Consider the following 26248-nt stretch of genomic DNA (forward strand, 5'->3'; position numbering starts at 1 on the left):
CCTTTACTGCAAGAAATAGGAAAATTGCTAAAAATGACTCCAATGGGGGTAAGTGTATAACTCAATTTGTTGCTTCAACTATAGCAGCTATATTCACACTAAAGCAGCTTCTAGAAACACAAACATGACAGATTCTGCTAATTCAGGGGCATGGAGATATTGTCATTTAATAAACACGCATGCATTACACACACAAAAAGTTCAAATCACTGCTAATTCCATTGTGAATCATACCGCAACATATATAATTGGCACATAAAGTGAGTTAGCAGTAGGTAGTCCAAGAATACAAGGTGGGGAAATAAAGAGACAAACCAATAAAATATAAATAAATATTTAATCACCGAATAAACTTTCAAGGATGCAATACACTCCTAACAAAAACACCACTATACAGCAATCAAAAGCTGCGGTTGCATTTGCCACTCTTCTCACCTGTTCTTTAACACCTGCAACTGTTGAAGAATCACTGGTCACATGAGCATCTCCTTCAGACTTAAATTTTGACCTTTCTTTAGCTTGGGCCTTCTCCCATAAAAGCAAACGTTTATATTAAAAATGGAACATATAAAACAAGTTCCAAAGTGTAGTTAATATCAGAATGTCATTACTTACCTGGCAAAAGGCAGTAATTAGTTCTGGTCTCAAGATACGGAATCTGGATCCAGGTCCAGTATAGTTTGCATCCAAGTAAGAGAGTAGGTTCCGGAGCTGATATATTGTTATCACATAATTGGATCTTCAGATTTGAGAGGTTGAAAATGAAGGAAAATGTGGATGGGATCAAGAAGTTGTTATTTGAGAAAGAAAGGTACTCAAGTGATGTCAAGTTTGCCATATATGAAGGTAGTCTCCCTTCCAAATTTATTGTCGTTGAGGTCTAACTCTTGGAGCTTCTTATGTTCACACCAGCCGGTAAATTAGTTATTAGGTTCTACTATTGTAATTATAATTTTTTTAAAGAAACTATTCTAATTAGTCTAAGCAATATTATTGTGAAAAAAAACCTACCTTCGGCAGGTAAGGTGCCCTTCAGTCCACAACCGCTCATTGACAATACACATTAAGAGAAGTCATAACTCTAATTATTTTATGAAGAAAGCTTTTATCAATCGATGAACAATCCAAATACAACTGCTTGAAGTTGTTTAGTTTACCTAACTCTTAAAAAAAAAAAAAAAAATTAGAGGTATGTAAATTGACAAAAAGTGATCAATATGATAGAACATGAAGTAGTAACTACAAAACATATCAAGATACCAGACAGAAATATAGAAGTGAGTAAAGGGTAAAAGAGAAATTTTACCATTTTTAAGTGAGTGTAAAATGGGAATTTCAAATAAAAAGTGGAAGTAAAAAGCTTCAATATATCCATTTCCATAGTGGATTTAATGGTGTTAAGGTGTAGGGGAGGTGAATGCAACTTATTTTGTAAGTAAAAGAGGTTATTGTACAATCTAAAATTAGGAGGGAGCTCAATGCAATTTTCCCGGTTTAAATATCATATAACTATTTTTTTTGTCAAACTTTCGTGTGCATCACACACGTTAACAACTAGTATGGTATATAATATAAGATGCCTTCCGAAAACACACACGGAGTAAAATGAGTCATAGAAGTCATGGTTGCACAAAGTAAACCAGAAATAATAATGACACAAGAAACGGACCATAGGCATGATGGAGGTGCTACTCTGGAACCATATCCATAAAAAAAAAATAAAAATAAAAAGGAGAGAAAGAGAGCGAGAACACACAGAGTTACGATTTCAAGTATGGCGACCTTTACTGCAAGAAATAGGCAAATTGCTAGAAATGGGGGTTAAGTGTATAACTCAATTTGTTGCTTCAACTATAGCAGCTATATTCACACCAAAGCAGCATCTAGAAACACAAGCATGACATAGTACGGGCCTCGCTCGTCGCTCTCTTTCTTCAATCCCACTTCAATTTTCAAATCAATTCCCTAATTTTTTTGGTGGGTTTGTGAAAAAAGTTTGAATTTTTGGTTGGTTGGTTTTGTGGGGTTTTGAATCTTGCAGATATACAAGACCGTGTGTAAAGGGGCATATAGGAATTTCATTTCTGGGGTTTGTAACCCTTCTCGGATTCTTGGGAATTACACTTCCAAAAATGGTAACTTCAATTTTTGGTTGTTGGGGTTTTGAGAATTTGGGAATATGAAAATAAAATTGAATTTTTTTGAAGTTTGAATGAATAATACCCAATATCCCATTTCAAATTAGGATTTTATTTGTCAGGTTCAATTCTTGTTTTATTAAGCTTTCGTTTCTTGAGTGTTGTTTGCAACAAAGTGAGCAGTGTGCTTGTTTTTGTACTGATTATTGGATTAATTTATTTGAATATAGTATAATTTTAATAATATTGAGCTAATATTTTGTGTATTGTGATATGCAGTTAGTCAGAAAAATTGGTTGTTATTGGGAGCTCTGAATGCCAATTTTGGCTCAGCTAGATTAATTCATGGCACTGGTAGTGAATACGAACTCACCACACTTACACTTATATATGTGTCTATATGAATGAGATGAGATCAAGTTACACATGTTCCACCATCTAATAACTTTTTATTGGATAAATAATTTGAAAATCCAACATTAGATTATATGTTCTTTATATTCTTAACATGCATGCCAAAAATCACGTTAATTGGACATTATTTACTATTTGATCAATATTCATAATTGCACTTTGAATATTTGATCGATGATATGTTTTCCTCTGATAATTTGTTCATCAGAATATTTTTGCTGAAGAGTATGTTCCCCCTCTATCATGTCAACCTAGATAGATAGATTTTTTTTTTTTTTTCTTTTTTGGTCAAAAAGTTTTCAGAAAATTTCTGGAGCATAATGTGCCACTGACTCTTTTTGTCTTCTTCCTTGCTCTATGAATGTTGTAATTTGTTTATTACTTAATATTTGATGATGAAAATAAACTGAGGAAAATATTTACTGCATTTGTATTGATTTATTTATTTTTATCAGCGCCTATGGGGAGAGATTATTATGATGTACTTGGTGTGAGCAGGAATGCAAATGCATCTGAGATTAAAAAAGCTTATTATGGGGTAGGTTGTTTGCCTTGTCTCTTGTTTATTTTCCCCCTTCCTCTTTAATATCACATTTTTATATAGAAATTCATGGAAAATTTCTGGCTGGTTTGTATGGTATATATCTATTATGTATGTAGAACATGGATAAAGAATACCGATTTTTACTCTGATTTTTTTCTTTTTTGATGAGTAATATTTACCACTGATTTGTTGATCACACATTGGCATGATCGTTTCTTTAATTATAGAATGAAGAAGAGCACTGAAAATTTAAAGAGAGAAAATCTGCATGTATGGATCACTGCAATGTTATACCTTGAATATTTCGAGTGTGGCATTATTGTTTTCTTTGTTATATTTTTGAAACACTTAACATTTTAGATGGAGATGTGAATCTTTTTTTCTGAAATCTTAAAGAATGAATGATATAGCATGCTGGTTTCTATGGTAGGAGGGAAAAAAGGTATTTTCATATGTATTGATGTAAATGAATAAAACTTATTCATATTCATTACTGTAAGAAGGAAAAAAAGGCCACACCTAGTGCACAAAAATCCCACTTTTTGTGGTTTGGGAGGTGATTGGTAGGCAGCCTTATGATTTGTGTAGTTTGCTAGGACAGTATAGTCTGTTTATCTTAACTTTGTGTTTTTTGCTTTTAATTGCCTCCATTTATTATGATTTTTTGGTTAATCTGGCATTGTTCTGCAGCTTGCGAAGAATCTGCCTCCAGATACAAATAAAGATGATCCTGAAGCTGAGAAAAAGTTTCAAGAAGTTCAAAGAGCATATGAGGTTTTATTTTATTTTGACTTTAGAATCTCCTAGACACCTTGTCAAGACTTTTTAATCTAATCTATTATTCTTATTGTTGTTGTAGGTTTTGAAAGATGATGAGAAGCGACAACAATATGATCAGGTTTCACATTTAATCTCCCCCCTCCCCTCGAAGTTATAGCTTTTGTTAACTTACAATTATATGTTGACCGGCTTTCTGCTGGAATATTTCTGGTGGATTTGAATAATAGTAATTTCCTGTTACCATGCAAACTCCTTGGGTTTGAAATTCTTGTTGATCCTATTGTTTGAAAAGTAATTGGATAGAGGTCATTTTCTGGATAACACAAAAAAGGATAGGAAAAACTTGCATGGAATTAAACCTTTCTAACTGCATGGTCATATTCTTTTCATAGTATAAACCTTTGAAAGATGTCCTATATACAATATGGGCATTATTGGAAGAGTATTTCTTGTTCCTTATGGGTTGGGAGTTCTGTTAACACTGTTCTTAAGAGCATTCTTCCCTTTTCTATAACCTTGGAGTTTTGTTATCTTTTTGCATGAGGGAATTCGTGTTCTTCAATTGCAGACTAAAACCCCTGAATGGGATACTGAACCAGTTTGATAAGCTCACAAGAAGCAAACCCAGTCAAATCCATTAAACTGTTGGTTTTGTATAAACCTGTGCCCACAATTGGGCTGTTACAACAACTTGGAGCTTAAATACACGCACGCACACCCTTTTAGATTTCAATGGCAGATGGTATGTGTTCAATCCAAAATATCATGCATACAATTGTAGTTCTTAGTTACTGGGATGAACAACTATAGTCCGACATTGAAAATCAAACTCATTTACTGTGGAAAGTGGGCTTTAATCACATGTTGAAAATCTTAATTTTGCTAAACTTGATGAATTATTCTGTTTAATTTTTTATTTGAGTGAGCAAACCAACTTGCTTTGCCTTTATATTAGCATCTCAGTAAAACTACTCTGTATAATACTACTTAATTGTGCATTTTAGAAACTACATTAGCTTTCCATTTTTAACATAATTCAGCACTTTTCTTCCTATCACTTTAGTCTTTATCTGTAGTTACATTTTCTGTACACACTATCTTATAGGTTGGCCATGAGGCATATGTACAACAAGGAGACAGTGGTGTTCCCAATGATTTTCATAATCCATTTAAAGATTTCTTCCAAGACAATGTAAGTACATTTTGATAGGCCAAAAACGAATTGACCCCTAATGATAAATTAACCAATTAATTTAGCCAAATGAATTAATTAAGTTAATTAACATACAAAGTGCGTGGTAACACAAACAAATCACCAATTAACTAAAGTGCTGCAGAAATTAAATTGACATGACGATTTATTTACAAATAGGGAAAACCAACATGGCAAAAACCCTATCGGGTGATTTTAAGGTTACCACTCCCGAGAATCCATTATTATCACAACAAGCGGTTACAAGTAAAGGAATCCCAGTACCTTATACCAACCTACAATTTAACCCTTATTCCAATACCCAATTGGACATATTCTGTAGTAACAATTTCTCCTTATAATGCAAGACTTCTAGTACGTGACTAACCAATTGCGTGGATCCCAGTATGCGACTTCAATCACCAACTAGAGAAGGTTGTTGGCTGCAAAGTTCTTCAGTTCATCCAAACGATGAAGATCAAGAAGATGCTTAGCCACAAAACCCTATGGTGCACAAACACAGCAATTTCTTCAGAAGAACGATGAACTAGGGCAAAACTGTGTCTCCGATCACAATTTGCTTGAACAAACTTTGCTCAACACTTGTGCAATGTGTTCCACCTTTGACGGTCCTTAAAATAATCATTTTATATATCTAGGGTTATGAAAAAAGAAAGTTCAAACACATAATCACGGATTAGAGTCAAAACAGAACAAAAATTCTGTTTTTCATAAACCTCGACAGATGGCTATCTGTCGAGCTGCTGTCGAGCCTTGGGGCTGGAACAACTCTTCAAACTCGATAGATGACTAGTTGTTAAGCTTTAATCATAGGCACTTTTCAAACTTGAATCTTGAACAGACTTGAATCTTGGACAGACTTGCATTGCTTCAACACTTGATCTTGAAACAAAGTTTCTTGAAGTATTAAACACATTCTAGATCTACCCAAATACAAGTAAAGTGCGTTTTGTCAAAGAATTAGCCAATTATATAAAATAGTGACATATGTCCTAACACATTCTTTCAAAATTGTTCTACTGGTTTTAGTTTTATCGATTTGTGGCTTTATTTTGTCAATTTTTTTATTGTATAAGTGCTACTTAAATCTCTCTCTCTCTCTTCTTTTTTTTTTTTTTTCCTTGAGTGCTGCCTTCTTCAGTTTTAGTTGTATTGAAAATTTGGGCATTGCTTGTTTTGGTACTAAACAACATTTATAGAATTCAAAAATTGTTCACACCACAAATGCTAGGGAAGCAAACTCCCACCAAGTCTGCATCTACTACTAAGGAAAAAAAGGCAAGGGTCACATAATTGTACATAGTATCCTGTCTTTGCTTCGTGGCCTCTTGCTAATGCATTTGCCACCTGATAAGTGGTCCATCTTCACTTGCTCCATTAATGCATAAGTACCTGCACCATAATAGTAAGGCCATGGACAAACAAATCTTACTGAGTTGCATCCATAAGTTCCACGACAATTTCATCATACACTTGATTATATATATATTTTTTTGGGATAAATACATTTAGTATGCGTTTAGATATCGCTTATTTTGCTGAAAACTGAAAAAATAAAAAAAAATCATTTTCCAGTTATTGTTCACTTTTAAAATTACTGTCTGCATGCCTATTTGCAATGTTCATGCCATGAACAGTGCAATAGGCGCTGGTTTAAAAAATAAAAAAAGAAGAGGCCTGAAACACGGACGTGCAAACCAAACAAAGCTTTAATTATAATTCTTAGAAAGCCTATTGGAAACATTATCTGCATTTGTAGCTTTGCTGTTTATGCTAATGTCCATAGTTTGGTTTAAGGATGGGATGATGATGTATTGTAAACATTGTCTGCATTTGTAGTTTTTTTTTTTTTTTTTTTTTTTAAGGATGCTAATTTCACCTTTGAAATCTAATGCAATATTTCAATTTGCATGCTGTGGCATTCTCTACTATGGAGATCAGATATTCAAAGACCTCTTTGGTCGTAGACATGGCGGTGAAGATGTCAAGGTTTGCTTGCTGTTTATGCACATATCATTGGTTTTTATGTTTTCATCATTGATTAATGATCACAGCTATCTCTTGAACTATCCTTTATGGAGGCTGTTCAGGGAAGCACCAAGACAGTGACATTTCAAACTCATTTGCCATGTGAACCTTGTGGTATGGTGGTTTTTATTCACTAATCAAGTGTTTCAAATGATTCTGCAGTTTTACTGCTGGCAGATATTTTTCCAGAATTTTGGTTGCTTTGCTCTGTTTGGTTGGTAGAGTGAATTTAGTTTGGAGGAAAGGTTCCCAATGTAAGATTTTATTCTGTTTCTGGAGTTTTGCAGGTGGGCGTGGTGTTGCCCCTGGAGTCAAACCTGAAAAATGTACTTGCTGTAAAGGCTTAGGAATGGTCAGTTTTGCTAGGAAGAAGAAAAATGTACTCGCTGGATAAATTTACATTTTTAACTTGATGTTTGGCTGCCTATCCAGATATCATGCAACAGGGCCCATTTATGGTGCAGATTACTTGTCCTCAGTGTCATGGAGAACGGGAAATTGTGCCAGTATGTTGCATTTATTTGAATTTACACGCAATCATTAACGTAAATATGAAAGTAATCAATTGAATTGCACTTTAAAAAAAAAAAAAAAAAAAAGATCATCAATTTAATTGTTTCTCACTTTTCTATGGATGTTTCATAATGTCTCTTTGGAAAATACTTTTTTTGTAACATAAAAGGAATGATGGTTGACAGAATTTAAGTTATTAATTCATGATTATAGGTTGGCATTGTTTACCTTTCTAATTGGTTTTTGGCTTCTCACACAGATATATATATATCTGTGTGTTTATTAGGCATTGATATTAAGTGGTTTCTTCACTTCCATTTGTGTTGATTATGTATGATGGTTGGTGCAAAGTTTACTATATTATATATTTCTATCCCTATTTTTTTTTTTTTTAACTGGTTTGTTATATTAGAGATAAAGTGTTCATGGTTTTTCTAAGTCTCTAATACCAGTTAATTTTTTTTTTTTTTCCAGAGCCTAAGTATATCTACAAGTCATGCAAAGGAAGGCGAGTTGTATTAGGAACGAAGTCAGCCAAGCTTAATATCGTGCCAGGTATTTCTTTTTTTATTTTATGATTTTTTTGAAAAATTATTTTTGTTTTTTTTGTTTTTTTTAGGATCTGGTGGTTGCATTGCAAAAATTCCGTGCTGTTGTCAAGCTATTCTTATCCTAGCTTGGTGTGGAATAAACTCCTCTGCTACTAAGTCTAATGCATGATCTTATCAATTCAGGCCTTAAAATTTGTTTATGGTTTGTTAGGATATGGTAGAGTTGGCATTTGCTAATGAAATGGATGGGTTTGCAGGCTTTATTTTATAATTACAGGTCTGTTTGCATCAGGTAGCAAAAATCAGATGTCGTTTTTTAAGCTTTAAGAAGAAAAGAAAAAAAAACTGGTTTTATAGGTTTTGTATATGCTAGTTTTTATAGATGCTTGACTCTCCTCCTTTGCCATTTGCAGGAGTAGATAATGATGAGACCATAAAGGTGAGTAGAAGTGGTGGAGCAGATCCTGATGGAAATCAACCTGGTGATCTTTATATTGTCATTAAGTTAACTATATATATATATATATATATATATATATATATATATATGTTTAGTGTGTCATCATTTGTTTATTTTTAGTGGCTACTTCACTGCTTGGATGCCTTCCCCCCAACCCCTAAACTGTAAAATATCATTTTCTTCTCTGCAGGTTCACGAAGATCCTGTTTTCCGAAGAGAAGGTGCTGACATTCATGTAGATGCTGTTTTGAGTATTACTCAGGTAATGCTTTCCAATGTCTTCATTTTGTAGGCATCGGTGGCCAGTAGTGCATGGATGTCTTGAACAGTGCGTTGTATGAGATTTTTGAATAAAATAGCTATTGTGTTTAGCGTTAGGAAATATTAATTGCATTCAGGTCTTTGCTGAGAAAAAGCTTCATGCCTAAGCTAAAATTATCTTTGACTTTATTGTGAATATTTATGCTTTGTTTGTTTCAGCATTAACGTTTTTTGAAAAATGAGTCATTTTCCAAAGAGCATTTTTTGGAAAACTATCTCATTTTTTACCCATCATCTTGCTCATATATATGGATAGTAATTCTCATAATTCAAAATAAGCATAAGCTCCATTTTAAATAGTTCAAAATGCCACATAGGCCAAATAGTTTAACCTACAAAATAATCTAGTACTAATAGTTTGATAAATACCAAAATGCCTAATTGTTCAAATTGACACATCCAAATTCTAACAAAATGCACCTACATAATCAAAATTGGCTTAAATAATTGTCAAAGAAGTTTTGCAGCCACTGTCTACGAAGCTTGTCATTTTTCAACATTAATGTATAACTTACACTTACTAGATATTGGACTAATGGGCAATTTAGTAATCTGCAATTACGAAGTGAATAGAGGTTAAACTTAAATGTCAAGACACATGGGAAACTAACCTGGTGATTCATATATATTCTTAACAATCAACATTTTTGGAGGTCAGCCTATTTTCTGTCCTATGGACAGAAACATCTCAAATAGTATATATTTAATGGATGAAAGAAGAGTACCCACAATGTACTTCTTCTCACTATGTATACCAGGACAAAGATTGGAAATGGACTAAAGTGTATGGTGATAAAAATGATAAGAACTAATACTTGAAAATGTGGAAAATTATCTTTACAGAAGATTTTCCAACGAGTTTTTGAGTTTTGTAGACGAATTCCAGGAAGTCACCTATTATGCTATTTCTTAACACCTCCTCAGTCACCTGTTAGCAATTAAGGAAGAAGGTTTTAGGGTCTGTAGATTGATTATGGTTTCAAAAAGATGGAATATAAAGCTAAAGATAGATGTTCTTAAAGATAAATTTTGGGAATTTTCTGGCAGCAAAAAAATTTAGGTACTTTTTGATTTGTTTCTATAATTATTAGATTGCTAAAAGCCGTCAAAGGAATGATAAAAATAATTTAATTACATTTTTTCTGTTAATAAAATCTTTATTACTTGTCAAAAAAAAAAAAAACTTTTATTTTTGATCTAGTTAATTTTTTTTTTTTTTTTTTTTTTTTTTTTTTGGGTTTATTGGATTGCAGGCAATTTTGGGGGGAACAATCCAAGTCCCAACTCTCACAGGAGATGTAATCCTCAAGGTTTGTTTATTGTTTTTTTTTTTAAATAAGTAATTGTGCAATGGGAAAATTTCATTTATGACTGTTTTCTTTGTTGAGATTCTGTCAGCTCATTTGGAATTTACTCAAGCAACTCATGCGACTTGATTATTGGACTTGACCCCCACATGGGACGGTAACCGGATCAAAATGAGATCTGGTTCGTTTGTTGAGGTTCTTTCATGTCCTTGTCCCTTTGGTGGGTCAAGAAAAAACCAAAGCCAAATAGCATCTCTCTATTCCTCCATGTCATTCCTATGGGGTTGGCTTTTAGCCTAAGATTACTGGCTTCTTGTAGAGGTTCTTTCTTGTTCTAGTTCTCTATAGTATCATGATCTAACTAATTTCTAATATTTAGGTTCGCTCTGGCACCCAGCCCAGTCAGAAGGTAGTTTTGAAGAAGAAAGGTTGGTGAGCTAGACACGCCAAATTTCATTATGTTCACTTATAAAAATTTGTGTGTGATAAATGATTCTATTTTGGCTTGCCACTTGCATCCTGCTCTCTATCGAGAATAGTGTGTGACATAATTGGTCCTTTTACATTTTAGCCACTTTGTTCCTTGTATCAATAAACCCCCAAAATTTTAATTGAAGCAACTTCCTCAGCTTGTGTCAATGTGGTTTTTTCTTACTGCCATGATTTATTCTTTTTTTATTTTAAAGTAAGGAATCAACAAGAAAATTTGATAGAAGAGTATCCTCTATGACTAACGTTAAGAGTCCACATGAGTCACATAAAATATGCAATTTGTTGCTGACCATCATTTCAATGTAGGATTCGATGATTTTACCCTAGTTAAGCAACTTATTAAATGTAATATCATTAATTTTATTTGTCTGTTAAGATTCTAAATATCTTGAGAGTAAAAACTTTTGTTTTATTTTCTTTTCTTTTTTTATATTGAAATTGTGTGTGTTTTCCCTCTGAATTCATTGTTTTTATGCAGGGATCAAGACGAGGAACTCTTACTCATTTGGTGATCAATATGTGCACTTCAATGTCAGCATTCCGTCGTAGGTTTCCTTGTTCTTAGCCATTGTTGTTGCAGGATTTTTCACCCTCCAGAATGTATTTTTATGGTTCAATTCAATCCAGTGTGTGGACTATATATGGGAAAAAAAGTGTCATATTATAGCATCATATGGGAATGTGTTTGCAACCTCTCATTAATCCAGTGTGTGGACTATATATGGGAAAAAAAGTGTCATATTATAGCATCATATGGGAATGTGTTTGCAACCTCTCATTTTTATAGTAGATTAAAATGCTTGATTTGTGCAGGAATTTGACCCCAAGGCAACGTGAATTGATTGAAGAGTTTGCCAAAGAAGAGCAAGGGGAATATGATAAGCGTGCTACTGCTGGAGCATCAGGGTAAAATGTAGACCAATTGGTGTCATTTGTTTGCTAATTCTTAGCAAAAAAGGATTAAGGCAACTAAAGAAAAAGCATCTATTGTTGAAAGACCCACCCACTCTATAAGTTTTGTATGAGTGACTGGATCGTTTTTGTCCTTCTCTTGTGTTTTTTTTTTTTTTTGGGGGGGGGGGGGGGGGGTGTGTGGGGTGTGGAGAAGGTTGTTTGGGGTGTGTAATTTTTTCCTAACAAATCACAATGGTAGTTTTATTTGAGGCGATAACATTTGATCACTTGCATCTAGAGTATCTAAGTTGTTATTGTATATATTTATTATTTTTCTTTAATATTTTTCACTATCGAGAACATTAAGTCAGTTTATTTGTCATTTTTGTATTATGTTATGAATAATGTCACATACATGGATATTTAGATGTCACTTGGAATAAATCTTTTGAATATATAGATGGTTCAATATTTACTGAAGCATTTAGAAAGCTAAACATTATTCAATTGGTTTTCTTTGGAGCTGTCAGATCATACAAGTGCTTGTGAATAGGATTGGATGTCCCCATATTTTGGTTTTGAACATTGTGAATTCATGAGCATGTTTTATGTGATTTGGCAGAGTTCATGGTGAGTAGAAAAATAGTTAGACAATATTTTGAAATAATTTGCAAGATTTAAGATTTTCTTGCGCTTACATGGCACTTCATGGCTAGACTCCTAGTCCCTTGGGGGTAGCTGTATTTCTCTGTCTTTGCATAACTCACATATTCAATTAAAGCAACAATGCAAAAATACAATCATAGTCCTTTAAAATTACACAACAAATACAGATTTTGCACAGCGTAGTATTAAAATTCAATCTTTAGATTCAAAATCCAACAAGAAGAGACACACATACATGTAATCATTAAAATGCAAGGCTATGCAAGTCTGAAATTAAACAACTTATGGTAATAAAACACAACAAAATAGTAGCAATACAAGGCTATGCAAGGCTGAAATTGAACAACTTATGGTAATGAACCACAAAAAAGCAGTAGCAAGTGTCAATGCACACTTCAATGAGGTTAAACCACGCCCTACGCCAGTATGGATTTATGTAAAGAACTGCAAGAATTCCCAACAGGACTGTTATGTAAGCCACCACAAAGCTTATGTAGAAGACACCCATGTCCATGAAAATATCACCTTCTTCCCCTTCATTATCCACTGGCATTGTAGATGGTGGTCTCATTTTGGTGCAACTATTCTGTAATGGAGGTCCACACAGGAGAGGGTTCCCATCGTAATTGCTTTCATCAAATGTTCCAAATTGATTTTTTCTCTCTGGTGTTGTGCCTGATAAGTTGTTGTGTGCCACACTAAAGACCGCTAGAGAGGTCATTTCGGTCAACTGAGGTGGAATTTTGTCATTCAAATTGTTGTATGAAAGATCCAGACTCTCTATTTGCTTTAGATTTGAGAATGTTACCGGGATGGGTCCGGATAGACTATTGTGTGACAAGTTCAATGCACGAATGTTGCTGCTCATCCTACCGAGTTCCAGTGGGATTTTACCTGCTAGGTTGTTGCACGAGAGGTCAATTCCAAACATGTACTCGAGGATGTCACCCTTGTAGGAGTAAGTTCTAGTTTTTGTTGTGAACTCTACTTCTTCTTCAACATTCACAAATTCATTAAACGGAGATATATCATCAGGCAGATCTTCGATAATTATTGACTTTGTGTTCAAATATAATGACAAACTCCTTAAATAAGCTTTCCCAAAAGATAAACCTCTTAAAGAAGTTCCATGGACAGATGCATCAAAAGTAATGTTACTCAAGCAATGAGGAATTAGACCTGAAAATTTATTGTAGGAAAGATCCAAAATGTTTAAGTTCTGCAAAAGGCATAGTTGAATTGGAATTTGACCTCCTAAATGATTTTCTTTCAAGAGAAGAATTCTCAATGATGAGAGGCTGCCAATCCAATTAGGAATGTTTCCAGTTAGATGGTTATCTCGAAGATTCAGTGTAAGTAGTTTGGAGTTGTTTTGGAAAGAACTTGGAATTGGACCGCTCAAGCAATTTTTATTTAATTGAAAAAAACGGATACTTGAGGAATTGAAGCAAGATGGAACAGAGCCAAAAAGATTGTTGTCCGAAAGGTCAAGAAATGTAAGAGAAACGAGTTTGCATAACTCAATTGGAATAGGACCTTCAAAATGATTTTTGGCCATAACAATATCTTCTAAATATGTCATGTTCCCCATCCATGTTGGAAGCGTGCCTGAGAAGTGATTGTTGTCCAAATGTAAAATTCCTAGCTTAGTCCAATTAGAATTGGTAGGAAATATTTGGCCACTGAAGCTATTGTTTGATAATATGAGTAATTCTAAATTGTAGCAACCCATTATGGAATGCATTGGTATGGTTCCTGAGAAATGATTATCAGACAAGTCTAGACCCTGTAAGAAAACCAAATTCCCAAAAGAAGAAGGAATATTGCCTTCAAATTTATTTCTAGACATTTGTAAAGATTCTAAATTTGGAAAAATTAAACCGAGGTTTGTGGGAATTGGACCATGTAAGTAATTATCAGAAATATCTATGCTCAACATGTTGGGACGAATATCATATGGCACCATAAAAGGCCCCGTGAAAGAGTTATAATTTACAATAAAGATCTCCAATCTTGTATTGTTCTCTAACAACCAGTAAGGGAACTGCCCAACCAACTTATTGTAAGAGAGTTTAATTATTCGCAAATCATATTGGTAATGAAGAAATCTGGGAGGTGTCCTATTGTGAATGTTAATTAAGCAATTTGACAAACTGAGAACCTTTAATTGGAAGGTTGGAATCAAAGTAAGAGAGTCAGGTTCCAAAGCTAATATATTGTTATCACTTAATAGGATCTTAAGATTTGAGAGGTTGAAAAGGAAGGAAAATGTGGATGAGATTGAGAAGTTGTTATCATAGAAAGAAAGGTACTCAAGTGATGTCAAACTTGATAGTGGAGACTGGACAATGTTCCCATTGAAGTGATTGCTAGGGATATCCAATACCCGGAGTGATGTCAAGTTTGCCATACATGAAGGTAGTCTCCCTTCAAAATTATTGTTGCTGAGGTATAACTCTTGGAGCTTCTTAAGTTCACACCAGCCTGTATAATGTGATAATTAGTTATTAGGTTCTACTATTGTAATTATTCGAAGCAATATCATTGTGAAAAAAAAAAAAAAAAAAAAAAAAAAAAAAAAAGAGCCTACCTTGGTCAGGTAAGGTGCCATTCAGTCCACAGTATGACATTGTCAATACATTAAGAGAAGTCATAACTCCAATTTTATGAAGAAGACTTTTATCAAATGACGATTTCTCCAACATCAACTGTTCAAGGTTGTTTAGTTTGCTCAACTCTAAAACAAAAGCAAAAAGCTTAAATTAGTACTAATTGATATGGTAGAGCATAAATTAGTACTAATTGCTGAAAATTATAAAGATACCACACAGAAGTGTTAAAGTAGCCAAGACCACTTTCATAACTAAGATTCTATGAAAGAAAGTAATTTTATTTTATCTAATAATAGTGTATAGAGTATAGACTACCATGTAATGTGGCAGTCTATATACTTTCATATTTTAGAATTTAATTCAAATTGTGAAATTAATTTATTTCAACTAGAGATGATGCTTTTTTTTGAAGATCTCAGTCTTATTTTAAAAGCCATGTTGTTAAACCTTTTTTTTCCCCTTTTTCTATAACATCTAAATCATTTTTTTTTAATTTTTTTTATTGATGCTACAATTACCAGCTCAAATAGAATTTCGGTCAATTTTGGGGTGTTCCCTGCGTTTTGGTCCGTTTCAGAAAATTTCGGTCGAAATATGAATATCGCCCGGTATGAGTTTTGGATTTTATTTCCCTTCTTGAAGCTAAAATATGTTGTTTTCTCGCTGAAACTCGGAACCATACTATTTCTCATTTTCTCCTTTAGCTTGATCTTTGAGCCACTGCCCTTCTCCGCCATTAGCATTTGCTTTCCTAGAGATTGGAGCCACATGTATTGCTTGCATTTGTTAGAGTAGTTACCTTGCCTTTAAGTATGTGTATTCTTGACCTTGTGTTTCTTGAGCTCCTGCCAATGCTTCCTTGGTGGAGGATGAAATTTGTTTGTGAAGAGACGGAGAAAGGAGATCTGATGAGGAAGAAACTAGGGAGATGAAGTGAAGAATGGTAAAGCACTTGTTGAGTAGTAGAGCCTAGAGGGAGTAAGGAAACTTCTAGGACACTTCCCACCAATTAAAAAAAAAAAAAAAAATCCTAGACTCTCCTTTATTTACCAGAATTCCATAAAGTAATAAGTTAAAAATTTTCCCTTAATGTTTTTAATCCACTTCTGACTTCACTACATATTATTATTATTATTATTATTATTATTATTATTTTTTACTTTTAAGGTAAAAGAGTAGGCATATATTATTAATTTTTACGGGTATAGTAATCTCAAAACGGTAAACCGAAATAGATTGATACCAAAACATTTCGTTTCAATTGACAAACCGAAATGAGCACCAAAACAATATTCATAAAATTGGTTTGCACTAAGCTACTTATTGTTCATTCGACCATATAATAATAGAGGAAGGGAGTGGCAACGGTGGGTTTGGAGGGTAAAATGGAGATTGCACTTGAATAGTGAGGGTAAAAACATAAATTTGCCAATCTCAGGAGATGTGGACATCCTAACTTGCAACAAATAAAATTTATACTTGGAAAAAAAAATTTATATACATAATTATTTTTAAATTAATATGTTTTGTCTCTCCTAAAAAATATATATTGTACACCTTGACTTGTTAATTCCAAGAATTTGTGTTCAACAAAAATAATCTTGACCCCACAATCATAATTCATAACCACTTAAAGAAAGAAAGAAAGAAAGAAAAAAACCCCAAATAATAGCAAAAATAGCCCAAACAACAAAAAATGAACAAAATATTTAGCAAAAAGCCTATTAAAAAAAAATAAAAATAATTAATTATTCAAATTCGTAACTCATTCAACACATTCCATAAAAATTATCCTTAATTTCATATTTCCTAAAAAATGGTACCCAGAGAGATACTATGATTGTGTTTTCTCTTTAGTGGCATTAGCAGCTCGGCTCTCCTCGACAACTCATATTGCAGTTGTAGCAAGTATTATTCGTTGTTCTCTGCCACTCTCTCTTTCTCACTTTCTCCCTTTTCTATAATCATTTCAAACTCTCTCTCATTTTATTACTTTTATCTCAATATTCTTAGTTCTCACATTATCTTTCATTGATCTCTTTTTGCCTTTTTATTTTGTTAGAAGAAGGAAATTGTAAAATTTTATATATTTGCATACTTTTTTTTTTTTTTTAAGACAAAGGGGCTTCAGTTGGAGTTGGAGAGCCAAGGAAAAGAAAATCTAAATGTGCGCAAATGTGTAGTCTAAAATTTTTACAAAAAGAGAAGGGGGGGGGGGGGGGGGGGGGTGGGGGGAGCTCATGCTAGGTCTTTGTATTGAGCTTAAGTAGTAGTGGCCCAATTTTTATATCTAAAAACAAGTAGAAAAGCATTTGGGCTCAAGTTAAAACCCAAATTTTAGTAAAAGAATCCATTTTAAACCAAGTTTTCGTGTATCTCCTGATACATATGATATGATATCATTCAATTGATATGCATCTATGTATTGTACAATTCATGAACATTTCTAATACACCCTTACAATACGAAACTTTTTGTATGATTCTGGGAATCTGGTTAGGCGAACCAAACCGGTTTGCTGTTTAGTTCCCACACTAGGCTGTGAATCGAGTTGTAGAACAGTTCTACCATATGGGTTGTGTTTTTGTGTAGGGTTGGGCTTAATGATTTGGCCTAAATCAATTTTTCAACAGAGCTTTAAATTGAGCTTGGGGTTTGGGTTTGCTATATAATTTGTTTGCATGCTGTGAGTTTAATTTTGATTGTGAGCTTAATTGAAGAACCAAGTTAAGGAACTTGGATCGAATTGGTGTCATGAGCCGGGTTAGATTTTATGATTGGATCAAGACCACCTAAAATGGTGTCATTTTGCCTTTTGGGTTGGTTTCCTTCCTCTTTCTTCACAGACTCAATCAACAAAGGATTGGAAGAGTTGTGGGCCTCGCGATCTCATTGGACTAGTGATTAGGCTTGAACGGGTAGTTGAGGAACTTGAATCGGCGATAACGGTTGGATCTCTACTTATAGCGACTTGGCATCAAATACCGATAGAGTTCCTTAAAACTTATCCAACAGTGGGATCGATGTGGTATATACCGCTCGAAATTTCTCCTCTTTCTCGCTAGGGTCCTCTTCGATCGAATCTAAAGATGTCACAAAGATTGCCTTTCCTCTTTGTGATGATTCGAGTACTTTCTAACCGAAATGTTTTCCAATAAGTTGGGAAAAGATATATCCTTACACAAATACTATTTCATTAAAAATCATCTACAGAATAACAAATCCTATGAATATGAAGTAACACTAGGTACCAAGTGGGGTCTATTACGCCTGTGAGGAGGTTGCACCATGACCATGTTATAGGGTGTGTTCCCCTATTACAATTGTAAACTAGCATTAACAAATGAGAATGGTCTTAAAATATGTGCAAATAATGATTGAATAAGAAGCTTTTTATTGGCGGGAATGCAAATAGATATTGAGAATATTAAAGGAATTGGAAAACAAGTTTGACCAAAATAAAGCATGATGGTAAGGGGAAAAAAAAAAAGTGTGAGTTAGCTCTCTGTATTTGACTTCCCTATAACCAAAAAAAAAAAAAAAAAAAGAAAAGGAAAAACTCAGTTTCATTTATTTTCAATATATTTTGTTTCAGAAAAAATGAACAATATTTAATAACAAAAAAATGGTTTTATTATAGCTTCTGCTTTTCTGAGATTATGTCAGTAATGACGAAAAAGAAAAATGCAAAACAACACCACCGTAAAATGTCCATGGTACAATTTACCTTCAGTTGTAAACGATCCTTCCAAATTGTTTCCTCCCATTCTTAAGATCTTCAATGATGTGAAGGTGGTCAATGACTTGAAAATTCGTGCATTAACTTTGTACCCACCCAACTCTAGGACTTGCAGCTTAGGTAAGTTGTTTGAACCTATAGGCAAAGTAAAATAGATAATTTGACATACCATATAAAAGAAGGAATTGATTTGAATTCATGAACATATATTTTTAAAAAACAATCGTTACCTTTTGTTGTTGTTGTTGTCACGAAGTCATCGATCTCATTGCCACCCAAGTAGAGCTCCTCCAAGTTGCTAAATGCTTTGAAGTTTGAATTCCACATATATATATATATAAATCATAATATTCATCAATTGATCTTGACTGGATTATTTTAAGGTTACATTTGCATTTGATAATTTAAAATTATTTGTTTTTTTATTATTTAAAATTATTGATTATCTAAAATAATAATTGATTTTTTTTTTAATTGTTGTTCGACATAAACTATAACGACACAAGATGAATTTGATTTTTGAGAGTTTTTCTCTAGCATAAGTGGATTAACACTTGTGTAATTAATTTGAAATCACATTTCACCCAAATTATTTCAAATCCACAAATTGATTAGGCTTTAAATTTGTTCACGATTTTATTAATTTAGAAATATTTGTACTTCTCATAATTTATTCCAATTGCTTAAACTAAAACTGAAATCATAATGATTCTCTTCGGTAATTTAATTTAAAAGAGCCAAGAAAAAAAAGTGAGATTTTAGTTGCATAAATCTCAATAACTAAGAGCAGAAATTCTCAAAATACAAAAAAGAAGCAAAAGTTTACACCCTCAAGCGTGAGGCACTCTTTCAGTCGCTTTGCAACTTGATGTGAATTTTAGCCGTGAGACTTACCTGGGATGTGGAATGAACCATTCAATTTATTTCCACGCAAATCTAGTATCTTCAGCGAAGAAATTCCACTGAGCGATGACAAGATGTTGTTGTTGAAAAGATTATAAGCCAAGTAAAGCATCTCCAGCTTGCGCAACGCTGAGAATCTTTCAAAACCTACAATTTAGTAGAAGCTTCAGTTTCCATGTCCACAACTATATATTCCCACAACCTATTTAATAGTATAAAGTGAATCCTAAGCCACAACTAATTTCTCATTTTTTGAAAATTCAAAAAGAAAAATATAAGGCAGAAGTAAAACATAATTTCGACAAACACTACCAATTGACTTTGCTTAAGACATGAACATACCTTCATTTGGGACCCATCTACTAATCTGATTGCCAACCAAATAGAGGTACTGGAGCTCTTCAAAGGGAAGAAACAAAGAGGCATTTAAACACCAATCTTCCGTACCCCAACGGATCATTTCAATAAAATCAAGTTGGATTATATGCCCTGTAGTGTTGTTGCACTTCACTCCCTCCCAATCACAGCAATCACTCTTTTTGTGGGTTGAATTCCAAGTTGGCAAATAATCTATATCAACTGTGGAGTTTATGGAAGCTTTGAGTTGCAAGAGAGCTGCTCTCTCATGCTCCCAGCAACCAAAGCACCCATTCATACCTAATTGAACCAAAATTAACACTACCCACCACCAAAAACGTCCCAACTCCATTACTTTTTTCTTTTCCTGATTTTCTATGACAGTAAGACTGACAAAGTTTTTGTCTAACTCTCTCACTTATGATTCCAACTGATCTTGAGATGAAATAGGCCACCGGCATCCCACATATATACTGTTACCAAACAGTCAACATCATCATTACAATAAATGCGAAGCGTGTTTTTTCCTTTCGCTTACAGTTGGCAGGCACTAAACAAGAAGACTAGAAGACCAAAACCCAACAAGAAACCAAAGACTTTCTTCCTAGATAATGTTTACTTATTTAGTGATTACTAACCTATATCCAGTCCTGCAAATTTGGTTGGATTGAGTCGACCCCTATTTTTTGACATGATTAATATATATATATATATATATATATATTTGACATTTGGTAAGTCATCCAACAAATAATTACCCAAAAAAGTAAAAGACTAATCTTTTAACCAACAAACTTGGAATGGAAAATGCACAATTCTTTAACAAATTCCAACACTTGGGTTCAAACCACCTAAAAATTCAAATAAACCAATTTAAAGGTATATATTTATAATTTACACAATTCAAATTCAAATTTCACTAGTGATATCGTAACCATAAAATAACACACACACAATATTATAAATTGATGTCATGGACCATTTCAAGTTATCACTTATCAACCTTCCTAGATGCACCTATTCAAGTTGCATGTAAAATAAAATAAAGTTTTATTATTAATTACCTTGAGAGATAATTAAATTAAAAATAAAACATAACATACTAAGTAAATTAGAATAAGTAAATGTTTTATATGAATTGCACTCAATCTACTCAACGTTAGTAGCAAATCTAGCACTGAAAGTCTTTATACTTGCAAAATTACAACTCAAGTTGTTGAGTAGTTTTGTTAGTCACTTCATTTGCAATACAAAATTTTAATATAACTTAAGTATACCATGAAAGTAAATCAATAATAAAGATTTAACATTTTATAACTATGACTATTATATAATTAAATTACTTTCAAATCCATATAAACAACTTTTTGTGCACAACAAAACTTTCACATTCTTAGGCAAAAGACAAGATTAGTATGGTTTTGTTTTCAATTTTTTCCCAATGCTAAAATTAAATAACCAATTTTTTTTTTTCTTTTCAATTTTGAACTTTATCTCTAGATAGTTATAGTTGTAGCAGCTTAGGTTTTGTTGGTAATGCAATTCTAGTGCCGTAGTATCGTAGTGATTGGTTACTTGGATAGCTTAAGTGGTTTTTAAATATGGCATGGCAGACTTTTTATTTTTATTCTTTATATTTGTTAACTTCCCCCTTTTTTTTATGCACAATGTGCTCCTAAAACTAAACCAAACAATGAAAGTATGAAATTATAAACAAATATGATTTTATTTGTTTACTAAAAAGACGTTTTAAAAAACAGGTCAACCATGGGTCAATTCTTTCTCAAAAAAGAAAAAAAAGAAAAAAAGAAAAAAAAAGATCATGCATGGGTCAATCCGTTTTAACTCCCGGTTAAATCCAATATTGCCAAGTCTATCTATACATTTGGTATTACCATTATAAGTATTGAATTATTTGAGAATACCTGAAATCAAGAAGAGGTCAGAGAATTAGGCGTTGACGGTGCCTTCCGAATTCGTATATATTCTTGGAAAATGTTTCCTAGTGATGATTAGTTCATACTATTTGCATGAAGTGTTTTGCATTATTTGAGAAGACCTAAAGTCAATCGTACTTTCCCAACTTGCATGTAGCGCCTTCTCGGAAAGGGTTTCATGTTTCATAGTGAACACTAGTTAATGAGATATTATTTATGAGTTTTGTATTATTTGAGAAGACCTAAAGTCAACAAAAGATTAAAGACTTGGCATCAGTTGTACTTTCCCAATTAAAAAAAAAATGACAAACAACTAATCAAAAATTATGGACAAAAAAGACAATCACCTAAATTTATTATAAAAAAAAAAATCATGTCCAGAAAAAAAAAAAAAAAATATATATATATATATATATATATTCACATCCAAAAAAACTAAAAAAAAAAAAGAAAAAGAAAAAGAAAAAAAGGAACAGCAAAACAGAAGAAGCACATATCCACGTAGTTCAAAATTGAATTTAAAACTTTGTCTTCCTTTGAAAAATAAAAAAAGAAAAAGAAAAAGAAAGAGCAACCAACACATATAAAGAGGAGAGGGTAGTTCAGACATTTGACTGTAACAATTCCTCACTCTTTATTTTCTTTCCAATTGGAGGAGATTGAGTTTTGGTAAGTCTAAAGAAAAGACACATGGACTCCACTGGTTCTATGTCCCCCCTTCCCTCCCAACCATTTTCTCTTCTATTTTCTCCTTTCTTATTTTTCATCCTCTCTAAAGTCATCTATAAACCAAACATATCATTAGTGCCTTCTTGGAAAGGGTTTCATAGTGAACACTAGTTCAAGATAATGGTATTTATGAATTTTGCATTATTTGAGAAGATGCACACTCAAGAAGTGACTGGAAACTTTGGTTTCAATAGTGCTTTCATGGGAAATGTTTCGTAGCAATGACCAGTCCATAGCATTGGTATTATGAGCTTTGCAATTATTTGAGAATGCCTAAGCTCAAGAAGTCGCACACTCAAAAGAGGCTAGAAATTTTGGTTTCGATATTGCGTTAATAGAAAATGTTCTGTAGTGATGATTGACTAGCCCATAGCATTGGTATCACTCCAGTGATTTGTTTTCTTCCGTCTTTAATTTTGCAATTATGTCCTACTCAAGAAGACCAACACTCAAGAAGAGGCCAAAGTCTTTGGTTTGAATGGTAGGAGTTGATCCTAATTTCGTATCTTGCACTATCTTGGAAAATGTTTACTTATGACTAGTCTATTCATACTATCAACTTTGCATTAACTGAGAATACACAAACTCAGGAAAATTATGGCCAAAGACTTTGGGGGCAATTGTCAGGCCATCCCTTAACTTTTCCCTTTTTTTGAAGATTTGGACTTAACTAAGGGTACGTTTGGTACACTGAATGTGGATTACAACAGGAATGGTAATCTTTATTATCAGGAATAAAATGTGTTGTAATGGAATAACTAAACCTATTCATTAGTTTGGTTGTAAGTTGTAACATTAGAATAAAACTTATGATCTATTTTAGGAAATATCTCATTCTTACAATTATATTTCTTAGAAAATAATATATTTTAAATTTTAGAGAGATGAGTTATTTTTTGATGATTTTTTATTTCCATAATTGTTAGGTGGATATGGAAAGTTTATTTATTTAGAAATATATTAATGTTAAAAATTATTATATCTACTAAGGAATAGCTATTACAATCCTTTTAGAGAGGAATAGTTATTCCTCATTTTAAAGAATTCTTATTCATAAGGAATGTCTATTTCTTGTAATAAAAACATAACCAAACTATTGAATAGCTAAATCATAGGAATAACTGTTACATTACAGTGCCTATTACAGTCTACCAAACGTGCCCCAAATGTTGAGTACTTAGGCCTCATCAGATTAACTACCTTTTATGAATTCATATCCTATGCTTTCTTGGAAAGTGTTTCATAGTAAATGCTAGTCTATATCACTAGTATTATGAACTTTGCACTTGGACCATGAGAGTTGAAAGACTTTGGCATACATTGTATCCTTACAACCACCACCATGGAAATTGTTTTCCAACTAAAATAAAAGGTGGGAAAAAATTATTTACTTTCATTGAGAAAAGAAAAAAAGACAAAGGATATGTGCTTTCACCAAAGAGATGAAAGTGATATGATATTATAAAAAGATATAAGGATATAGCTCCAACATGAAAAAATAAAAAATATTGGCACAATGAGCGGGGCTGGCCCCTGGGCGAAGCCACTTAAGCCATTGGCTAGGGCAGCAAACATTTTAAATTAATAATTATTTTTTATAATTAGAAAAAAAAATGTGAACTCCCTCACTTCAAGAAGGCCTCTAAATGGTGGGAATAATAAAATCCCAACTTATTTGAAATCCTAATCTTTTTAACAAAAATAAAATCATATGAATGCATCAAATTATCATTAAAGTTAATTTCTCATAATGACTTTAGATTTCAATATTTTATATGCCCCTCTCCCACACAATGGAATGTCAATATTAGTCATCCAATCTTTCACATGACTATACACCAAATAATCTCTCTCTCTCTCTCTCTCTCAAAATCAAATTGGAAATTAGATTTCTGTTTTCTTTCACCATGTATCACTTTATTTAAGGTAAATACAAAATCATTTGAAAAATGTTAAAAGTAGATGTTAGAAAAACTTAAATTTAAAAATAAAATAAGTAATTTTGTATATCAAAAAGCTAGAAAAATAAATATAAAATAAAGTTACAATATAAAATTTAATAATGATATTTTTTATGATATTTGAATGAATAAATAAATAAAAACCTCAAATAAAATTGTTGCCTTAAGCCTCAATTTTTCTTGGGCCGGCCCTCGCAACGACATAACAACTAGGGAGATGAATTTCCATCTTTGTACACAAAAACATGAAGAGTGATACTAGGAATACTATAAATAATAATAATAATAATAATAATAATAATAATAATAATAATAATAATAATAATAATAATAATTTATATTGTCATTACTGACTAATGTGTCACCAATCACCAAAAATTAAAAAAGAAAATTCAAACACTTAATTATTATGTTTTTAAAATCCACCAATCACACCTATTATCATCATAATTTGTAAAGGTTATATGGTAAAATGCATAATATCTTTAATATTTTCCAAAGAAAAAGAGAAATCTCAAAGGCCCAAGGTAAAAATTATCATGTGTTTGATATTAGATAACCTGTAAGAAATACACCATTTAAATTGCATGGGACAACATGGGAGAATGTATCTTATTAGAACATCTCATAAAGTGCCCCTCTCATATTTGGTAGGCTCATACACCTATAAGACCCACATGTTATAAGAAAGACACATCATAATAAAACTGTCTTATAAGATAATTTCACTTTGTGCGTCATTGATCTCCCACAAAAGTAACTTGGCATAGCTTCCACCAATAAGGCATCTCTAGGATTTTTTTTTTTTTACTTTAAATAATGAGTTTCTTATCATTTATGCTAAAGTAAAAGAGGTTATTAATTTCTTATTGTTTCTATGAATGTGACATTCTCAAATGATACGTATTAGTGGAAAGATACATTGGATAAGAGTTGAAAAGTTGTTTGTTGTTATGTCATATTTTTGAATCAAGCAAGGTGTTCTTATTGGTTTGAAGTGCCATGTCAATTATACACCATGATTACTTAATAATTTTCCATAATATGAAGGCTTTTCTTTATAAGAACCATGAAATTTAAAGCTAAATTTGTATCCTGCCTTCTTGGAAAGTGTTTCATACATCATGATTACTTAATAATTTTCCATAATATGAAGGGTGTTTTTATTTTATTTATTATTTTTATTTTTTTTAAGAACCATGAAATTTAAAAGTAAATTTGTAGCTTACCTTCTTGGATAGTGTTTCATAGTGAATACTTGTCTTGAACTTTGCATTATTTGAGATAACCTAGAACGCAACAGTTGAAGACTTCGAACCCTATCATATCTTTCCACCCACCCCCTTTGCATTATTTGAGATAACCTAGAATGCGACAGTTGAAGACTTGTCAACCTATCATATCTTTCCACCCAACCCGCTTGAGAGTTTTTTTTTTTTTTTTTTTTTTTTTTCAACCAATATAAAACAAAAAGGGAAGGAAAAAAAAAAAGTTCCTTGTCAATGGGGAAAAAAAATTACCTTATGAAACAATCTCATGGACCATTCCTCTCATATTTGATTGTCCCCACCTGAGAACCCACATGTTGTAAGAGAGATGCACCATGAGACAATCTCATAATATAATTTTCCTGTACATAAAGGTGATCACCTTGTGCATCTCTCTCAAAAGGAAAATAACCCTGGATTA

At 32.6% G+C, this 26248-nt stretch overlaps 2 protein-coding genes and 1 pseudogene across 14 annotated transcripts in view; 1 reads left to right on the top strand and 2 right to left on the bottom strand.

Annotated features, from left to right (window-relative positions):
- Positions 1-26248, bottom strand: part of LOC126724045 (receptor-like protein 15) — an 81887-nt pseudogene that overhangs the window by 31600 nt on the left and 24039 nt on the right.
- LOC126722797 (chaperone protein dnaJ GFA2, mitochondrial-like) lies at positions 1815-11776 on the top strand. Its single transcript, XM_050425942.1, has 18 exons — positions 1815-1895; positions 2042-2135; positions 2418-2492; positions 3008-3090; positions 3787-3870; positions 3956-3994; positions 4982-5068; positions 7031-7078; positions 7144-7231; positions 7405-7473; positions 7550-7623; positions 8107-8185; positions 8595-8692; positions 8838-8903; positions 10216-10272; positions 10649-10697; positions 11240-11306; positions 11575-11776. Exons 1-18 carry the CDS (start codon positions 1815-1817, stop codon positions 11669-11671), a joined length of 1335 nt encoding a protein of 444 aa, XP_050281899.1. The 3' UTR covers positions 11672-11776.
- Positions 12505-26248, bottom strand: part of LOC126724037 (receptor-like protein 13) — a 66139-nt gene continuing 52395 nt past the window's right edge. For 4 of the 13 annotated variants that reach the window (XM_050428136.1, XM_050428135.1, XM_050428134.1 and 1 more), the window contains one exon: positions 12505-13857. In XM_050428136.1, coding sequence (XP_050284093.1) covers positions 12644-13857 — 1214 coding nt within the window. In that variant the 3' untranslated portion in view covers positions 12505-12643. Of the gene's footprint in view, positions 14806-14911; positions 15059-18660; positions 18808-18902; positions 18978-19566; positions 19723-19917; positions 20568-26248 lie in introns of those variants that run through there. The other 9 variants (XM_050428137.1, XM_050428128.1, XM_050428141.1 and 6 more) reach the window with 7 other exon arrangements.

The sequence above is a fragment of the Quercus robur genome, chromosome 4 (genome assembly GCF_932294415.1).
Source record: "Quercus robur chromosome 4, dhQueRobu3.1, whole genome shotgun sequence".
NCBI lineage: Eukaryota > Viridiplantae > Streptophyta > Magnoliopsida > Fagales > Fagaceae > Quercus > Quercus robur.